Source organism: Callorhinus ursinus, unplaced genomic scaffold (assembly GCF_003265705.2).
Source record: "Callorhinus ursinus isolate GAN/ISIS: 27379988/994484 unplaced genomic scaffold, GSC_fseal_2.0 scaffold107, whole genome shotgun sequence".
In the NCBI taxonomy this organism is placed as follows: Eukaryota; Metazoa; Chordata; class Mammalia; order Carnivora; family Otariidae; genus Callorhinus; species Callorhinus ursinus.
The window spans coordinates 185,632-202,789 of NW_027397169.1; the positions used below are offsets into that span (position 1 = coordinate 185,632).

Genomic DNA, 17,158 nt, shown 5'->3' on the forward strand with positions numbered 1-17,158 from the left:
CCCTCGAGGGGCGCTGTGCGCAGGCCCTGCCCCCGCTCTCGCGAGATCTGGGAGGCGGAAAATGGCGTCGACGTGAGCGCGAGCCCGCGGCCGCCCAGGGAGTCGCCGCAGTCTCAGCCGGAGCCGCCGGAGCCACAGGAATAAGAGGCTGAGCCGAGTCGAGGATGGTGAGCGCGGCGTCGGGGATGCGGGCGCGGCGAAGCAGCGGGTACTGGCGGGGCGCGGCCCTGTCGCACGCGCACCCTCCGGCCGACCCCGCCCCCACATCCGGGCACTCTCCCGTCGCTGGCTGTCACTTGGGGAACACCCCACCCCCGGCTTCCTGGCCCGGCTTCGACTGGGCCACGCCTACAGGACTCGAGCTCCGCCCCTGTTCCTTACACATCGGGGCCCCTAGCCCCCTCCGGGTTCGACTGCACAGCTCGAGCCGGGCCGGTGTATGTATTTCCGTCCGCAAACAGTCCACTTGATCCCTCTGGCCCCTCCAGCATGTTCCCAGCGGCGCCCTGTTCGGAGCCCCGTCTTTGTAACCTTCGTCCCGCCCACACCCCGTAGGCCACGTCCCTGCCGTGTAAGGGGCGTCCCCCTGTCCCAAGTTAGGGACGAAGGACTGCTACTTTCATAGTAATTCCTGACAGATACCCCCTTCTGCAATTGGGACACCTCCCAGCTCCCTCCCAGAGATTGGAACACAGGAGGCTCAATCCACCCTTATCCCCTGCCCTCCCCTGATGGTGACTCCTTAGGATGGGGGCTGACCAGGTGATTTCTCAAAGGCATTCGCTGCTTCAGGAATGTCCAAAGGTCTTGGCGGGGTGGGAGGGGTTCCCCTGGCTGGCCCAGGCCGACCTGGGCCCAGAGGGGTTCTCCCTGCCTTTTCCTTCCACTAGGAGGAGGAACCCTCGGGGCCCAGCCCGGACATGCCGGCCGCTGCAGAGCCCAGCTTCAATGAGACTGACAAGGAAGTGTTGTCCCCAGTTGTGGCCGCAGCAGCCACCTCCTCTTCCATGGGGGAGGAGCCAGGCCCTGAACGGGCAGCCACACCCCCAGCGTGGGACCGAGGAGGGCCTGGAGGGACCCAGCAGGGTGCCCCCTCTGCCCCAGACAGTGTTCAGCCTGGTCCCGGATCCAGCCTTGGCCCCACCAGCACAGTCTCTGGGACCAGCGAGGACCTGAGGCCTCCCAGACGACGCCAACAACCAGGTGATATGTGATGGAGCCTTCTGGGGGTGGTCACAGGCCTTGGAACAATTGAGAGGAGTACAGAGTCTCTCCAAACTTGGGCCCCATCAAGAGGGAATCACCATTTACTGAGCACCAAGTGTATGCCAGGCTGTGGCTACAGTGATGTGAGCCAGCCAAGCCAGCCCCTGTCCTCTGGCAGCTCTGTCTGGTGGGGGAAGAAGATGGTAAAGGCCCTGGTAAGAAACCAGCAGGGTAATTCCAGCCTCATATGCCTCTCTGGGGCAGAACTCTGGACAGCGTGGACGGGGGAAGAGTGGGTGACACCCTCCTTTCTGTGCATCCTGCAGGGAAGCAGATACCCTGCTCCAGCCCTGGCTGCTGTCTCAGTTTCCCCAGTGTTCGTGATCTGGCACAGCATCTGCGTACCCACTGCCCACCCACACAGTCCCTGGAAGGTAGGGCCAGAGTAGGTGGTGCGGAGGCAGTTTGGGGTGGGAGGCAGGCAGAGCCTCCAGGCCGGCCTTGGCCACCCCTCTCCACTCTGTCCTTCATCCCTGCCCTGCCAGGCAAGCTCTTCCGCTGTTCCGCCCTGAGCTGCACCGAGACCTTCCCCAGCATGCAGGAACTGGTGGCACATGGCAAGCTGCACTACAAACCCAACCGCTACTTCAAGTGAGACCCTTACTCTCCTGACTTCCACTGGTGCTCCGTGATCAGGCCTCTGGCAGCTCCTCCCACCCCTGATTTGATTGCCACTACCTGGGGTCCTTCCTGGGGGGGTGGGGCGCGGGGTCGGGGGGGAGGTGGCGAGTCTGGCAGTGGGCGTGGCCTCGGGCAAGCCCTGCCCTTACCTGCCCAAAAAGAGAGACTGGTTACTGGAACGAGTCTCAGAGACCCGGAGGGCGGAGCTCGGAAAGGGCGGGGCATACGTCGTGCGTCTCCGCCCAGTTCCTCCTGACCTCCCTAGAAGAAAACTGGCCGTCTAAGTCAAAATTGAGACTTCCTTCCTCGTTTTCCCAGGGCAAGGACCCGGAGGGGTCCGGGAGGGTCGCGGCCACATTTGGGGGCGCTCAGGGCAAGCTTACCCCCCGCCGCCAGTGGGGAATCTGTGATTTGGGCCTTAGGCTCCCTTACTTACCGCCCTCGCGCCGCGCCTCCCCAGGTAGCATCGGATAGGCCCTACCCTCGTCCCCCAAGAGACCCAGCCCAGCCCTGTGCCTGCCCCCAGGTGTGAGAACTGCCTCCTGCGCTTCCGCACGCACCGCTCGCTCTTCAAGCATCTGCATGTTTGCGCCGAGCATGCGCAGAGCCCAGCCGCGCCGCCACCCCCAGCCCTAGACAAGGAGCCACCCGCGCCCGAGCGTCCCCCGGAGTCCGACATTGTGTCGGCGCCGGGCCTGCCGTTCCCGCTGCTCGAGCCCTTCACGACCCCCGCCCCTGCCCCCACCGGGCCCTTTCTGCCCTACTTGAACCCCGCGCCCTTTGGCCTAAGTCCCCCACGCCTGCGCCCCTTCCTGGCCGCGGCGCCCGGGCCGCCCGCCTCCAGCGCCGCAGTCTGGAAAAAAAGCCAAGGTGAGTGTGGGAGCAGGGCCGCCTGAAGGGTGAGGTGGGCTCACCCAGACTTCTGACCTTGACCCGCCTGTTTATCTCAGGTGCCGGCGGCAGCCCGCGAAGACCCCAGGGCGGCTCCGACGCGCCCTCAGGTGCGTGCAGGTGATCACCAGGGAGGGGTGGAGGGGATTTTTCTGTCCTGCGCCCTGCTGGGCCCAGGGGATGCTGGGAGGCAGCGTTGCCCGCCCTTTCCCAGGTGGCCAGAGCTGCCACCCCCGAAATACACGACTTTTGCCTTAAAAATTGTTGGCCCCTGAGCCTTCATCTGCGCCGGCGTTTCCGTGTAAAACCCGCGCCCGCTTCCCAAGTCCTTCCCTCTGCGGTGGTTCCAGGGATAGGAGTGGGGGATTCGGATAAGTCAAGTTAGTGCCCCCCCCCCCCCCAATTACAGGAGGGAACACGCTCGGGAGCAATGGATCAGCCAGGCCAGACCAGCCAGGTGCCCGGGAGCTGATGGGGAGGCGGGGAAAGGTCTGACCCGCACTCGTCCACGTCCACCGTCCCTGGGGGTGGCCGGGACTGACGGGGTCCCGCCTGCCCGCAGGGCACGCGGCCCCGAGCCGCATCGTGTGGGAGCACACGCGCGGCCGCTACTCGTGCATGCAGTGCGCCTTCTCCACGGCCTCGCGGCCCGCCATGACACTGCATCTGGAGGACCACCGGCCCATCGCCCCCGCGGCCCCGGGGCCCGGGCAGCCGCGCCCCGACGCGCCGGCGGGTAAGGCGGAGGAGCGCTCCGGTGGGGAGGGCGGGGGCCCCGAGGCGAGGGGCGGGGCCGAGGCTCAGGCGCCCCCTCCTCTGCCCCACCCAGACCCGGTCCCGCTTGCACCCAAGGTGTCTCCGCTGCTGACAGAGGGGGAGTGTCCGGTTTTCTCGCCGTTCTGAATCCCGCCGCGGGGGGGGGGGGGGGGCTGGACTGTAGGATGCGGGTAGTTTTGTAATTTTAATGAGGCTTAAGATGGAGGGGGTGGGGAGACTTAATAAAGGAGGCGCGATGAGCCAGCCGGTGCTGTGTCTGGGTCCCTTGCCCCTCCGATGCACAGCAGCCGGTCTAGCAGTCCTGGGGTGCTCACACCCTGAGAGGGGACAAGCCTCCCCTCAACCTCACCACTCCCCTGTCACTTGAACAACTGGGACCCAGGTCTCCAGCCCAGTGCTATCCTATCCAGCTGTAGTTGGGGCTGCCAGTGCCTCTTGTCCCATTTCCAGAAACCAGATGGGATGGAAACATCGCTTTTATTTAAGTCCCAGGAGTCAGTAAGACAGGCTGGTCCTGAGAAAGTGCTGGGGCTGACCCTGCTGGAGCGCCCCCCCCCCAATCCTGAAGCCAGTGCAGACTCGCAGGTGACAGGGTTGAGGTGCTGGAGCCAGGGCCCCCAGGGGCTCTGGTTTTGTCTTCTTCACTGTCTTCCAGACCCTCATCTTTGGCTGCTTGCTTTCATTTCTGTCCCTTTGTCGGCTCTGAGGAGGAGGGTGGGTCAAAGCCAGCCCTAGGGAGCCTGGGCTCCCTCCCTCCTCACCCCTCCCCTGTCTTCCAGCCATGAGGATCTCCTTTTCCCTTCTGTCATGGGGAATCGGGCCTGGGTCAGGGTTCAAAATCTGGGGCCACACTGCTGTCCCAGCGCTGTTGTCACCAAACCCAGTGGGCCAAGCCTCCTGAACGTGGAAGTCTTAGGCGTGCTGTTGGCAGCCACCCCTCAGAAGCTAGTTTTACCTCCTGCATCTTGCTCCCTTCCAGCCCCAGGGTCCCCTAGCCGAGGCTCCTGACCCTCTTCCCCCTCCTCAGGTACCTGAAGCAACCCTTCCTGCCTTTCCCCCCAGTCTGAACACAGAAAACGGGTCTCTTCTCATTACTGCCTGGTAGTGGAGACCTTGTTCTAATAACCCACGAGGCTCCATCTCGAACACACCCACCCCCTCCCTCATCCCTCTCCTCTTCTCCTCCTCCTCCTCATCATCCTCTTTCTGGGGAACACAGACCGTCTTTGAGCAAGAACTCCCCAGCCTCCTTGCAGTTGAACAGCTCTAAGCTCCAGAGGCCCTTCTGCTTTTCCTGAAAGCTGGGGGGGGGGGTGCTGATCTGAGTGCCCTTAGGACCGGCCCACCTGCACCCAGGAGCCCACCCGCGGGGCTTCAGGGCTGCAGTGTCATTGCCGGGTCGGAGCTGAGACTCAGCTGGCTCAGGCCAGGTGTCTGTTCTGCCAGCACCTCCGGGCCCGTGCTGAGGCAGATATCGCTCAGCACCCGCTGTCGGGCCGGCGGAGCCATCAGGGGACCTTGGGGCTTCAGGACCCCTGAGCTTTCCTCTTCCCAGCCAGGAGCCTTGAAGCCAGGGCTTTGTGACCCTGGAGAAGACTCAACCTCCCTGCATCTCACTTTGCTAGTCCTTAAGATGGGTGTCAGGATGCTTACCCTCTGGAGTCCTTGTGAAGATTCAAACAGGGACTGGGGAGAGAGGGTGGGGGCTTGAGAAATGTTTGTGAGTGATTCACATCCCTCTGGCTACCAAGCCCATGGCTGCCTGGAACACCCCCCAACAAAGAACCCAGGAAGGAAGTGGGGTGGGATCAAGGGGCCCATTTTACAGCTAGAGGTGAGGCTAGGGGGGTAGGATGACTGAGCCAAGCCCAGCTCCAGTTCCCTCACTGATTCTGTACCACCCTAGAAGCTGGGAACGGTTCCCATCTATAAGAAAACCCAGGCAGTGAGGACCAAAGGACACCTCCCCTTTTCCCACATCTCCGGGGACAGGGTTCAGGGTTCCCTCTCCCCCAGGAACCCAACCTGTCTCCAAGGTGTCAGAGGCCCTTCCCCCATCAGGGCTCTCATTCAGCCACCCCCAAATCCAAGCAATGCCACTTCCCAGTCTCTCAGGACCTTTCCAGAGAGTCCCAGAGCCAGTATCTTGGCCCAGGTACCCCACCCCACCCCATCACCCTTGTAAACGCAACAGCTTCTACCAAGGGGACAGTGTCCCCTGCCCTCCCCCAGCCCAGCAACCTGAAACTGCCCAGAGGCCAAAGGAGCCTGGGCACACTGCTCACTCCAAAAGCAACTTCCTACCCTTGCCCCCTCCCAACTCATGTCCAACTTTTTCAGCTTAACTGGGAAATCTCCCAGTGTCTCTCCTGGGCTTCCGCAGCCCCTGCCCTCCCTCTGGCCAAAGTGAGACCTCAGAGGGCCCCCCTTCCCCCGACTGCAAAAAGCCTGATTGACCGCCAAGTCTTCTGTCTGCCCCAGCTCGGCCCAGCAGAGGGCGCCCAGGAGTGCCAGTCTTGAAGGAAGATGGAAGGACAGGCCAGCGGATCAGAGCAGTCATCCACTTTGCCCAGCTAGCCCAACGGGGGGCTGGTTGATAAGAGGCTGCAGGTTTGCACTGAAGAGGCCGAGCCTCTCCAGGCAGCTTACATCAGCTGAGTGCGGCCAGGTGCCAGTCCAGCAGTTGTCCAGGACCAGCCCCATCACAAGACCGGGAGAGGGGAAGCAAGGCTCCTGGGTGCATGTCCCAAAGCCCTGCCTTTGACCTGGATGCGAGCACTGCCATCCCAGGCCCCTGATCCTCCGTGCGCCCCTCGACCCCCAGGATGGGCTGCCCACGTGCTCAGTCCTCGACTGCGTGCACTTGGACATGTGGCTGAGCGTGGAGACCACCACCGTGTCTGTCCCCTGACCCAGGGCAACCAGGTGCATGTCCCTGCTCTTGCGCCTGCTCTGGCTCACCAGCCCCGCCATGTGCTCAGAATCCCGGGACCCCTCCTTAGCCCATTGTTCCACAGGCTCCCTGAAGCCAACACCTCCCCGCACGCCCCACCACCACTGAAACCCCAAGGCAGACCCTTGTGGCCCAGGCTCACTTCGGGCTTCAGGTTCCTCAATTCCATCTGTGGAACCTCCTGCCCAAGTTAATGGCCGCGCTTTGCAGTCCAGCCCAGAGCCACCTGGAAGGCTCCAAACACAAAGGGGTGTGGGGGGAGGGGCGGGGGGGACACCTCCTGGGGACCGTGGAGGAATAGGGCTTGCCAGGGTGGGACCCTCCAAACTGAGTTCCAGGCCTGGGGGGGGGTTCACACGGGGTGGCTGGCCTTAGAGCCTGGGAAGTCACCAGCTTGTCACCAGCGTTCAGTCCTTTACCTTACCTTGATTGGGCACCTACTGTATGCTCTTGGCCAATAATCACTTGTTTCATTAATTCATTTCCCTCATTCACCAAACTCTGGGAGGGTCAGTCAGCCTGTGCGCAGCCTGTGAGCAGCCTGTGCTGGCTTGTCCCAGAGACCCAGGGAGGACCCACTCTCATCATCCCTGGTCTCCTGGGACTCCTGTTCCAAGGGGACCCCACATCTGGGAATGTGACCCAGGGTGCACGCGTGCTAGTGCAGGATGGGGATGGGCAGGCACAGAGGCTCCAGAATCCTCAAGCTGTGCCTCTTAAAAGACACAAACAGGCAGAGTCCTTTCCGACTGTGCGGCCTGTGGCCTCCATGGCAGGGAGATAATGAACGGCTCCAGCCGGGGATGCAGTGTCCTCAAGACAGACTGGATCCGTCTACAACCCCACCACTCCAGGGCATCACCTAGGATCTTTAGAAACCTGAGGCTCCACCACGGACCTGAGGCAGAACCTGCACTTTCATGGGGTCTCAGGGCGACTCCTGGGCACATGAGAATCACCCTGAGTGTTTAAGAGATTGCCCAGGCTCAGGGCACCTGGCTGGCTCAGAGGAGTAGGAGTCTTGATCTCGGGGTTGTGAGTTCAAGTCCCGAGTTTGGTGTAGAGGTCACTTCAAAAAAAAAGAAATCCCCAGGGTCAGGCCAATTCAGAATCTCCAGGAGCTTCCATCTTTTCGTAAACTTCTAAAGCTATTTCCATGTATAGCTAAAACTTGAGAATCAGGGCTCTGCACTCTCCCTTTGTTTGTGCCCAAAGTCAGTGACCTCCTGCAGACCAAGCCCTGTGGTTAGGGCTCACCTCTCTCTGGCTCGGCCTCATGCCCCCACAGCGCTAGTTCGACCCACCCCCTTTGCCCCTCCTTCACTGCTCTCCCTGCTGTCTCCATTTCCTCCCCCTTGGCCCTCAGGCTCCCTCCCTCCCCGGAGTGGGGGAGGGCAACGCCTTAGCTACTACCCACCCAACCCACCCACCCCCAAATCTGCCATCCCAGCGGGGCCCTCTGCCTCCCCACAGCCGTCCACGACCCATGTGACATCTGCCCCTATAATAGGGAAGTCCTGCTCAGAGCTGAGAATCTGACAGTAGGGAAGTGTGGAAATGAGGCAGGCGGATGAGGCAACGAGCCGGCAGAAGGGCCTCACCCATCACGCTCTTCCAACTCCTGAGTCTCCTGGCCCAGAGCTGACCATGCCCCTTACCCCCAGAGAACTCCCCCTCCCAAGGAGGCCCTCAGGGCCTGGCACGGAGTTCTCTCTGGAGACCAGAAGTCAGCCAGCCCCCAGAAACAGAGTCAAACAACTGGTGGCCACATTTGGGCATGTGCTGACAGCCGATGCACGAAGCACGGAGACCATGGAGACAGTAGCAGGCAGGACAGGAACTCAAGTGCAAGGCAGGGATCTGGGGACAGGCGGCGGCTGTCTCCGCCTCCTTTCCTTCCTCCTCTGTCCTCCCCACCCCGCCAGCATCCCCCACCCCCGTGGGGCCCAGGGAGCAGAAGCCACAGTCACTTCCTGAAGGCACCGGCCCAGCTCAGGTCCCACTTGCCCTGTGGCCCATCACCCGCCTGCAGGCATGGTGAGTGAACCCCCAACCCTAGGAGAGTCCCCTCATCCCCGGGGAAATGGCAAGGGCCATCACAAAGGCCCAGAGGTGGGAGCAGCCAGGATGCATCCCTGGGACAGCTGGGGCCCCAAGGGGCCTGTGGCCCAGGCTGGGGCTGGGACTTGAATAGGGAGAACAGGCAGATGGCCCAGACTACTCTCCTCCCAGGTCAGCATGAACAGCAACCTGGGGACAGGAGGCCAGGGTGAACAGAGGGGCTTCCTGCGGGTGACAAAGTGGGTCATGTACCCACCACCCACCCCTGACCCCAGCAGTCACCCAAGACATGACCTGCTGACCCTGATTTCTCTGGTCCTGTGGGTGACCCGGGAATCCTTCCCCCGACCCACCTGGAGCGGGGCTTTAATAGAGGCATTTCAGGCCCGAGGCAGGGACCACTACCTTTCCTTGTTCTCTGGGTGGGGCACAGACAGGAGCACAGTCTCCACGGTTCTGCCCTTTCCCCCTCCCCAGTCTCCAAGGGTCCAGGTGAAGCCAGGCTTGGGGGCCTGCAGGCCAGAGCAGGCCCCCTAATCAGAGCAGGCCTGGCCTACTTGTGCACCTGCCTACGTCTGTTACGGACAGCATGGGGCCAGTTGAGACGGTACCTGGGATGGACTAAGTGCACCACAGACGGTGCACGTGCCTGACCGGGCCGCTGCTTGGGCCGGCTTGCCGCTTCTCCTGGGTGTTGTCGACTGTGAGTGCCCTGACCGTCAACAAAGGGTGTCTGGGACCGTGAGACTCTGAGCCCACAACTGCCTCCAGGTCTCTCTGTGTCTCTCCACGTCTTTCTACATGAGTCTGTGACAATCAGACTGGACGTGGCTGAGTATATGCCTTTGTATCCTGTATATTTCAGCAAACATCTACTGAGCACCAACAGTGTGCCACACCCTGGGAGGACAGCAATGAGTGAGCCAAGTCACTGACCTTCCACAGGGGCTGAGGGGGGGGGCAGAGAGAACAAACAAGCCAAGGCACATATGTGAAATAATATAAAATAAACTGTATGATACATAGTGGCAGGTACTGAGAGAAAAAAAGTAGGTTGGGAAGAATGGAGAGTTCTGCGAAGGGGAAATCAATTTTTTTAGATGAGGGTGGTCTGGGAGGAAGGCCTCTCTAATTAAATATCAGCAGAGACCTGGAGGTCGAAGAGGCAAGGGCAGGACAAAGGCCCGAGAGGGGTTGGGGGCGGGGGGAGAGCAGGGGAGAGGCGGAGGCCAGACCCAGGTAACTGGGTAAGAGAGGCAGATTGATGGTTTAAGGCCTTTTTCATGAGATCTTTAGCTTTTACCATGGGGAAATGAAGCATTGCCAGATTTTGAGCAGAGGGGCTTCCTCCAGCTGCTGTGGGGGAGGGTCCTGGCCAGAGACGGGGGTGCGGGGGGCAGAGGGGGAGGCAGGAGACCGGGGAGGAGCCTGGGTTCCTCCAGCCAGCATGACAGCGGTACAGGCAGTGAGATTCTGGATGTATTTTGAAATAAGAACAGAAGGCACTAGGGATGTGGAGCATGAAAGCACAGGGTATTCTCAAGGACACTTAGAAGGCACCACCAACTGTGGGAGCAGAGGCTATGGGGGAGCCTCGGGAGCCTGGGTCCTCATGGGGATGAGGTTGTGGGCATATGCAGTGCCTAAGTGGAGAGGTCAGGACTCCAGGGAGCCTGGAGACAAATGTGGGAGGCCCCAGCCAACAGGAGAGCGAGCCAATGACAAAGGGTGGCAAAGAGGAGCTAGGAGAACCCTTGTGTGAGTCCCTGCCTGATTGGCTCCATGTCCCTTAGGGGAGCCATCAGGACTTCCGGAGCCTTCAAGCAAAGTTCCAGGCCTCTCAGCTCGAGACCAGCAAACACCCCAAAAAAACCCCAAAGCCTGAGTTCAACAAACTTCTAAAGAAGTTTCCGCCACCTGAGCTAAGCGAGCAGCACCCCAAGAAGCCCCTGCAGCCCAGCTGCACTGATCTGCCCAGGAAGTCCCCCAAACCTGAGCCAAGTGAACCCTCCAAGAAGTTCCCACAGCTCGAGGCCCCTCAGAAAGCTTTGCAGCCTGAGCCTGGCCACCCTGCCAACAACCCGCCAGAGCCCAAATCCAGTGCCTTCCCCAAGAAGCCCCAGCAGCCTGAGCCCAACGAGGCCACCCCAAACCCCTCCCAGCCTGACTTCGGTACCCTTCCCAAGAAGCCCCCTCAGCTCGAGTTCAGTGTGCACCCCAGAAAGCCCCCACAGCCTCAGGTCGGTGGCCTCCCTAAGAAATCCCTGCCACAGCCTGATTTCGGTGAGTTCCCTCAGATGCCCCCCTGGAAGCCTACGTCCAGTGAGCCCCAGCCCCACTCCTCCCAGCCCGATTTCAGTACACTTCCCAAGAAGCCCCCACTGCCTGAGTTCAGTGTGCACCCCAGAAAACCCCCGCATCCTCAGGGTGGTGGCCTCCCTAAGAAATCTCTGCCACAGCCTGAGTTTAGTGAGGTCCCTCAGACACCCCCCTGGAAGCCTGAGTCCAGTGAGCCCCACCCCCACTCCTCACAGCCCAATTTCAATGCATTTCCCAAAAAGATCCCAGCCCCTCAGCTGAATGACCTCCCCAAGAAGCTCCTGCACCCTGATTTTGGTGACCTCACCAGGAGGTCCTCAGAGCCTGAAGTCAGTGTGTTTCCCAAGCGGCCACGGCAGTCTGAATTCAAAGCACCCTCCAAGAAGCCCCTGCAGCCTGAGCTGGGGAGCCTCCCCAGGGTGTCCTCGGAGCCCGAGTTTGGCCTGCTCCCCAGGAAGTTTCTGCAGCCTGAGTGCCAGGGCCCCCCGGGAAAGTTCTCGCAGCCCGAGTCTAGTGCTCTGCCCAAGAAGCACCTGCACGCTGATTTCTTTGGTGATCTCCCTAAAAAGCCCCCCCTCCCCGGCTCTGTTTCGGAGAGCTCGCTCCCCACTGCCGTCACCCGCCCCAGGCTCCCACTCAGCCCTGGCTTTGGAGCCAGGCAGCAGAGGTCAGGAGCTCCCACTCAGAGTGGAGGGTCGAGGCTGGGCCTCAAACCCAGCTACCCACCCCGGCGGAGGCCTCTGCCCCCAGTCAGCAGCCTGGGACCCCCTCCAGCCAAGCCCCCGCTGCCTCCTGGCCCCAGGGATGTCCAGAACTTCCGGAGAGCCACAGCCGCAGCCACAGGTGGGTCAGGGCAACCCAGGCAGAAAGCTGGGGAAGAGGCTCCCTGGCAGAGCCTGCCTCCCTCCTGCTCTCATCCCTCCACAGCTCTGAGGAGGACCCGTTCTGCTGGGATCCACTCCCAGGCCCAACAGACTGAAGACATCCTGCAGTGAGTGTGGGGCGTAAGCGGGCCCTGGCGCAGGTCAAAGGCTTGGAAGAGGCCCCTATCTCGGGTATTCCCACAGGGACCAGGACGAGGTCTACGAGCTGTATGACGATGTGGAGCCCATGGACAACGCCAGCCCCAGCCCCAAGGGCAGAGGTTTGTTGGTGGTGGGGCTGAGCTCTTAGACCATCCTGCCCAGGCCCCTGGGGACCATTCATTGCAAGGGCATATTCTGCCATGCTGCTGGTGTGAAGCCAAGGGACAACCCATCTCCCTGGCAGTGCCAGAGGAGAAAGTAGAGGGCAGGAAGGGCCTTTCAGAAAAGTCCTACCAGCTCCTGATGGGCAGAACAGGAGGAGGTAGGGCAGCCTAAAGGCCAACAGCCAGTGAGCATGGTGTGGCCGGGGGGAGGGGGAGCGGGGGGTGAGGGTGGTGGGAGAAGGTGTGAAAGAGCAGTGGAAGAATCAGGAAGTGGACTTCGTGGCATGCGATGCAGGGGTGAGCTGGAGCAAGCCAGCTCCTGACACGGATGAGGCCCGAGTACCAAGCCTAACGCCTGGGCGCAGACTGGAGGTATCCCTGAGTCGGGGACAAGGTGTCAGTTTTCACAGCAGACCTGTTGTGTTGGAGGTGCTTGCTGGATGTCGAGGTCGGACTTGGGCCTGAACTCAGGCATGGGGTGGAGACAAAGACCCCTGAGCCTGTAGTCCTAGACACTCTGTGCTCTGGGGTTTACCTAAGGACCTTTTTTTCTCTCTTCTTCCAAGCATCTGCTCCTGGAGAGCAGGATAATGGCAAAGCAGACATGTCTCCAGCCCAGCTGCAGGGTTAATGCCTTTACCAATTTTGAGTGGGGGGAAAAAAAAAAAGTGACTTTTACGCAAGCCTGTACGTGACCATCCCCGAACATGCACAACCGCCCCTGCCCCCACGGCAACAGCTGACCCCTTGTTCCGGACAGGCCTCAGGTGGAAGCCTGAGGACCCGAGAAGCAACTTGCCCAAGCCCTGAGTTTCCAGACTGTTTCCTGGCCCTATCTCTGGAAGGGCTTCTTACAGGGGAACCTTTTATTAAGGGTGCCTTTGAGATGCTCCAGCTTCCCCCGCAACCACCCACCCTCCACCCCTGCACCAGGTCTGCTGCCTCTACTACTCTTTCCTGAGCCCCTTCTGCTTCTCCTGGGCTTTCCTCAGGGGCTGCTTGCAACACCCCCTGTTAGCAGAGCTTCCTGACAGGGCTCCTCCTGCTTCCGCTCTGGTGAGGCTCTTGTGGCTGGGGTCTGGGGGCCACGGACATGGGGAAAGGCAGTAACTGGCCCACCCCTTCCCCAATCCCAAACAGACCAGGAACAACCCCAGCTCTGCTCACTGTCCCTGCCCATGGACAATCGTCTCCCCATTCCATGCCAGTCATTCTGCAAGACTCCAATCAAATAGACTTCTCAGATCTCTCCCTTCTTGAAACACTATGTGGGCCCTCACTGGTAGTACTCATTGTCCCAAAGGCTACTTTGCCCTTTTCAAGTCTAACTGCCCACTCGGCCCCACTCCAGAGGTTCTTTGCACCGCTGGAAGGGGCTGAGGCCAGCAGACCTAGCTCTTACCCAGGATTTCAACAGGTCCCCCTGAGAGCCTGCCTTACCTGCGTGGCCTGATTAGGGTCACACTGCCAAAGTCTGAGCTGCAGATATGTCAAGTCTGCCCTGCACCACGGCGCCTGGGGGCGTGCTCTACACTGTGCTGGGTTTGCAGGGGCCCTAGGGTGCCTCTGGGAGAAGGGGAAGCAGCCAGAGGGAATGTCCTGGGTGAGACTGTAGATGGCATCATCACATCTGAGCACCAGGCCGAGGCTGGAATCTGGAGCAAAAAGCTGGGGGCTTCAGGTTCTGGATCCTTCCCTCAACTGGTATTCATGAGGCTCTCGCCATAAGCCAAACCCCTGGCCATCAGAATCCTCCCTGGAAGGCTGGCAGTTTGCCAGGAAGTCAGCCCTCACCGGGCAGACCCCCCACAATTTGGTCTCAGCACCAGCCAGGCCAGTCCAGGAACCCCACCCCACCAGCCCCTTCTCAGATGCCCACTTCATCCACTCTAAGAAATGCTTTTGCCTTATTTTTGACCCAGATCCCATGACAATTCCCAGAAGCCAGTCTACTCTAGGAGACAGACATGAAATGGCCTCAAAAGCCTGCAAATAAATCCTGCCTGTATCATTTCCAGCCAGATGACCTTGGAGTAGGATTGCTTTACCACTCACAGCCTTTATTTCCCTCATCAATGAGCTGGGAATGACAATATTGCCTACTATCCTAAGTAAGAAGGTTGTTGTGAGGGCTGAAATGAGTTACTCTAGTAAACAGTTTCTGCCACGCCTGCCATGAAGTAGGAGTTACGAAAACAAGAGCCAATCCACTAGAACTCACAACCCAGGAGAAAGGCCTGGGGAGAAGATGGGCAGGTGGGCAGGGTGGGGTTTGGGAGGGGGTGGATGTCCCGAGAACTGACCCAGGGAAAGCTCATTCAAGATCAAGCCACCAGTGTCAAGAGGGAGGCTGAGCCAACGGTCCCTGCCCTAACTCAGCGCTCTGACTGCTCCCAGATGACGTGCCATCTACCCAGCAACCCCCCAGGCCACCACAAGATCCAGAACTCAGGTACCACAGGGCAAAGGGCATGTACCACGGAGGGGCTGAGCTCTGGGAGGACACGGAGGGGGCCCCTGAGGAGCACATCTTCCTTAGGAGCATCCAATTCCTCAGGAAGGAAAAGGCCCCCCAGCCACAGCAGTTGCCACCGGCAGACCCAAAGACCCTGAAGCAGATCCGGAAGGCAGAGAAGGCCGAGAGGGAGTTCCGGAAAAAGTTCAAGGTGTGAACACCAGAATTCTCGACACAAGAGCCCTGGAGTTCTGGGCACAGCCCCAACTGACCAAGGCCCCATAAATCCCATCCTCAGAAAGATGGGGTTCCTGGGGTGAAAGCACAAAACAAAATCTCTTAACATATCCCTCCCCAGTTTGAGGGGGAGATAGTGATTCAGACAAGGATGATGATCGATCCCAACGCCAAGACACGTCGTGGGGGTGGCAAGCACCTGGGGATCCGGCGCGGGGAGATCCTGGAGGTGATTGAGTTCACCAACAAGGATGAGATGCTATGCCGGGACACCAAGGGCAAATGTAAGTCAGACAGACCAGAAAGTCCTAGGGAAACAGGCTACCACCAGGGCTGGGAGCTTACCTATCCCACTCTCTTTGCAGATGGCTATGTGCCCAGAACAGCTCTACTGCCCCTGTGAGTGCTGGCCCTGACTGGGGGGTGACAGGGAGGGTGGGGTGGTCAGTGGGCCAAGGTGACTCTTACTGACCCAACTGTGCTCTCTGCCAGGGAAACGGAGGTGTATGACGATGTTGGCTTCTGGGGTATGTAGATGCTCTGGGTAGGCTGGAAGGGACCAGAGGTAGGCTGGAAGGAGGTAAACCCCTCACCCCATTTCCCTGAGGGCTGCTCATTATCAGTTTACGGGGAGAGGAGTCACTGCAAATCACCCTTCCTCGGCAGACCCTCCGGAGAGCCGACCATCCCCCCGGGAACGGTAAGGCCCACAGATGTGGGTACCTAGGACAACCGGCCAGCCCAGCCACCCACTAACCCAGGAGTCTTGGATCCCAGATTGGCAGTCACAGAACCACCCAGGCTCATGCCTGCCTACATACATGAACCACATAAAGCACCTACTGAAAGTGATTCCTGCTTCTTGTCTTTTCTTTCCCTCCTGATTGGCACACAGTGGAGTCATGATCAAACACTTGGGGGGTCTGCGAGGTCGACCCCGTCCCTCCACGGTCTCACCCCTCAGGGAGAAACACCAGCAGGCGGAAACTGTGGCAGGGAGGTGGCAAGGCTAGGACACCACAACCAAACGTTGACAAGCAGTGGCGGCAGCTCCGCACAAGCTGCAAATAGCTGTGTAGCCCAAGCGGACCTACATATGAATGAGATCACATCTTGCGGGGGGAGAAAAGGGAGGGGTGACCCAGTTCTGACAGAGCCCAGGTATCACGTTCAGCCCAAACCACTACAGGACTAAATATGCTCAGAAACTCGCACCCTCCTCAGTCTTACTGTAGCAAAGAAAAGCTGCTATGGACTGAAAGTATATGCCGCCCCGCCCCCACTACAAGCACACACCACAATTCCTATGTTGGAAGCCTAGCGCCCAATGTGATGCTATCTGGGGGGTGATTACTGTCTTTATAAAAGAGGCCCAAGAAAGTTCCCCTGCCACTTCCACCATGTGAGATCACAGCTAGGAAGTACCACCTATAAACCAAGATCAGGTCCCCTCACCAGACATGGATTCAGCCAGTGTTTGATCTTGGACGTCCCAGCCTCCAGAACTATGAGAAATACATGTCTGTTGTTTATAAGCTGCCCAGCTTATGGTATTTTTGTTATAGCACCCAAAGTGGACTACGACAAAAGCCAAACTGGAAATGAGCCTGACACAATGTCTGTGCCCCAAAGAGCAACTGCACAGGAGGGAGAGAGAACGGCTCTCAGGACCGCTAATATCCAAGTGCTTTGTTACCAGCACTGGGAAATTCAAGTCCACTCAGGACTCGGTTTCCATAAAGAGTTCTCCTGAAGTGGCCGGGGTCCATGCCCTCCACCCTCGGGGTCCACAGACAAAGCAAGAATAGGGATGAGACCTCCAGTGGTCACAGCTTCAAGGGCAGAAAAGAAGACTGGCTGTAGCTCCCCAAACCGGAGGTGGGTGCCCCACAACACACAGGCAAAAAGCAAGCATCTTTTCAGGAACTGGTATTTATTATCAAAGTCATATTCGATGTCAACAAGATGCCACAACTACAAAAAAAATTGCGCACATTGCAATCTGAATGCAAACAGTCAAATGGAACCCCAGTCATTAAAAAAGTAATTCAAATTACCCCAAAAAGCAACTGAATTTTTTAAACATCTTTATACATCCAGCCAACAAATTAAAATGGTTAACAAGAAAAAATACAAATTCAGAGGTCTGGTATCGATGTTTAAAAAAGGCAACTGCTTAAGCATTTCTATCGATTCGAACATCAATCTCTCGGCCACTCAGCTTCATCCCATTCATCATCCGGCAGGCTCTCTCAGCCACCTCTGGCGACTCAAACTTAACCACACCGCACCCCTTGGACTTCCCGTTCTCCATCTTGATGTCAGCATACAGCACGTGGCCTGGGCACAGGGAGGGAAGAAGAGACCACAACTCATCAGGCAAACCCAG

General features: G+C 59.2%; 3 protein-coding genes across 22 annotated transcripts in view; 2 read left to right on the forward strand and 1 right to left on the reverse strand.

The window, feature by feature from the left end:
- The first annotated feature begins 25 nt into the window (after positions 1–25).
- ZNF414 (zinc finger protein 414) lies at positions 26–6,778 on the forward strand. Of its 8 annotated transcripts, none has more exons than XM_025863159.2 (9): positions 27–167; positions 891–1,203; positions 1,533–1,640; positions 1,752–1,857; positions 2,414–2,757; positions 2,838–2,888; positions 3,188–3,235; positions 3,341–3,514; positions 6,037–6,280. In XM_025863159.2, exons 1-9 carry the CDS (start codon positions 165–167, stop codon positions 6,150–6,152), a joined length of 1,263 nt encoding a protein of 420 aa, XP_025718944.1. In that variant the 5' UTR covers positions 27–164; the 3' UTR covers positions 6,153–6,280. The 8 variants fall into 8 exon arrangements, with proteins under 8 accessions (XP_025718940.1, XP_025718944.1, XP_073745538.1 ...); XM_073889437.1 differs by lacking the exon at positions 6,037–6,280 and adding an exon at positions 3,608–4,852 and having other exon boundaries at positions 2,838–2,898; XM_025863160.2 differs by lacking the exon at positions 6,037–6,280 and adding an exon at positions 3,608–4,852.
- Positions 6,779–7,956: 1,178 nt separating this feature from the next.
- PRAM1 (PML-RARA regulated adaptor molecule 1) lies at positions 7,957–15,621 on the forward strand. Of its 4 annotated transcripts, none has more exons than XM_025863151.2 (10): positions 7,965–8,545; positions 10,363–11,731; positions 11,816–11,879; positions 11,956–12,032; positions 14,475–14,529; positions 14,617–14,743; positions 14,891–15,053; positions 15,135–15,168; positions 15,262–15,296; positions 15,436–15,621. In XM_025863151.2, the coding sequence occupies exons 1-10, from the start codon at positions 8,543–8,545 to the stop codon at positions 15,471–15,473; spliced, it is 1,965 nt and encodes a 654-aa protein (XP_025718936.1). In that variant the 5' UTR covers positions 7,965–8,542; the 3' UTR covers positions 15,474–15,621. The 4 variants fall into 4 exon arrangements, with proteins under 4 accessions (XP_073745536.1, XP_025718936.1, XP_025718938.1 ...); XM_025863153.2 differs by having other exon boundaries at positions 7,966–8,545; positions 15,262–15,334; XM_025863152.2 differs by having other exon boundaries at positions 7,966–8,545; positions 14,635–14,743.
- A 1,064-nt stretch (positions 15,622–16,685) lies between these two features.
- The window catches only part of HNRNPM (heterogeneous nuclear ribonucleoprotein M), a 39,297-nt gene continuing 38,824 nt past the window's right edge, over positions 16,686–17,158 (reverse strand). For all 10 annotated transcript variants that reach the window (XM_025863150.2, XM_025863145.2, XM_073889427.1 and 7 more), the window contains one exon: positions 16,686–17,109. In XM_025863150.2, coding sequence (XP_025718935.1) covers positions 16,946–17,109 — 164 coding nt within the window. In that variant the 3' untranslated portion in view covers positions 16,686–16,945. The remainder of the gene's footprint in view (positions 17,110–17,158) is intronic.

Excerpts from the sequence above, each read along its gene's own strand:
- PRAM1 (XM_025863151.2), top strand. Across the intron at positions 11,732-11,815 it reads AGCCACAGCCGCAGCCACAG|CTCTGAGGAGGACCCGTTCT; the intron begins GTGGGTCAGGGC and ends ATCCCTCCACAG. Across the intron at positions 15,054-15,134 it reads CCGGGACACCAAGGGCAAAT|ATGGCTATGTGCCCAGAACA; the intron begins GTAAGTCAGACA and ends CTCTCTTTGCAG.
- ZNF414 (XM_025863155.2), top strand. Across the intron at positions 1,204-1,532 it reads CAGACGACGCCAACAACCAG|GGAAGCAGATACCCTGCTCC; the intron begins GTGATATGTGAT and ends TGCATCCTGCAG. Across the intron at positions 2,899-3,340 it reads GCGCCCTCAGGTGCGTGCAG|GGCACGCGGCCCCGAGCCGC; the intron begins GTGATCACCAGG and ends GCCTGCCCGCAG.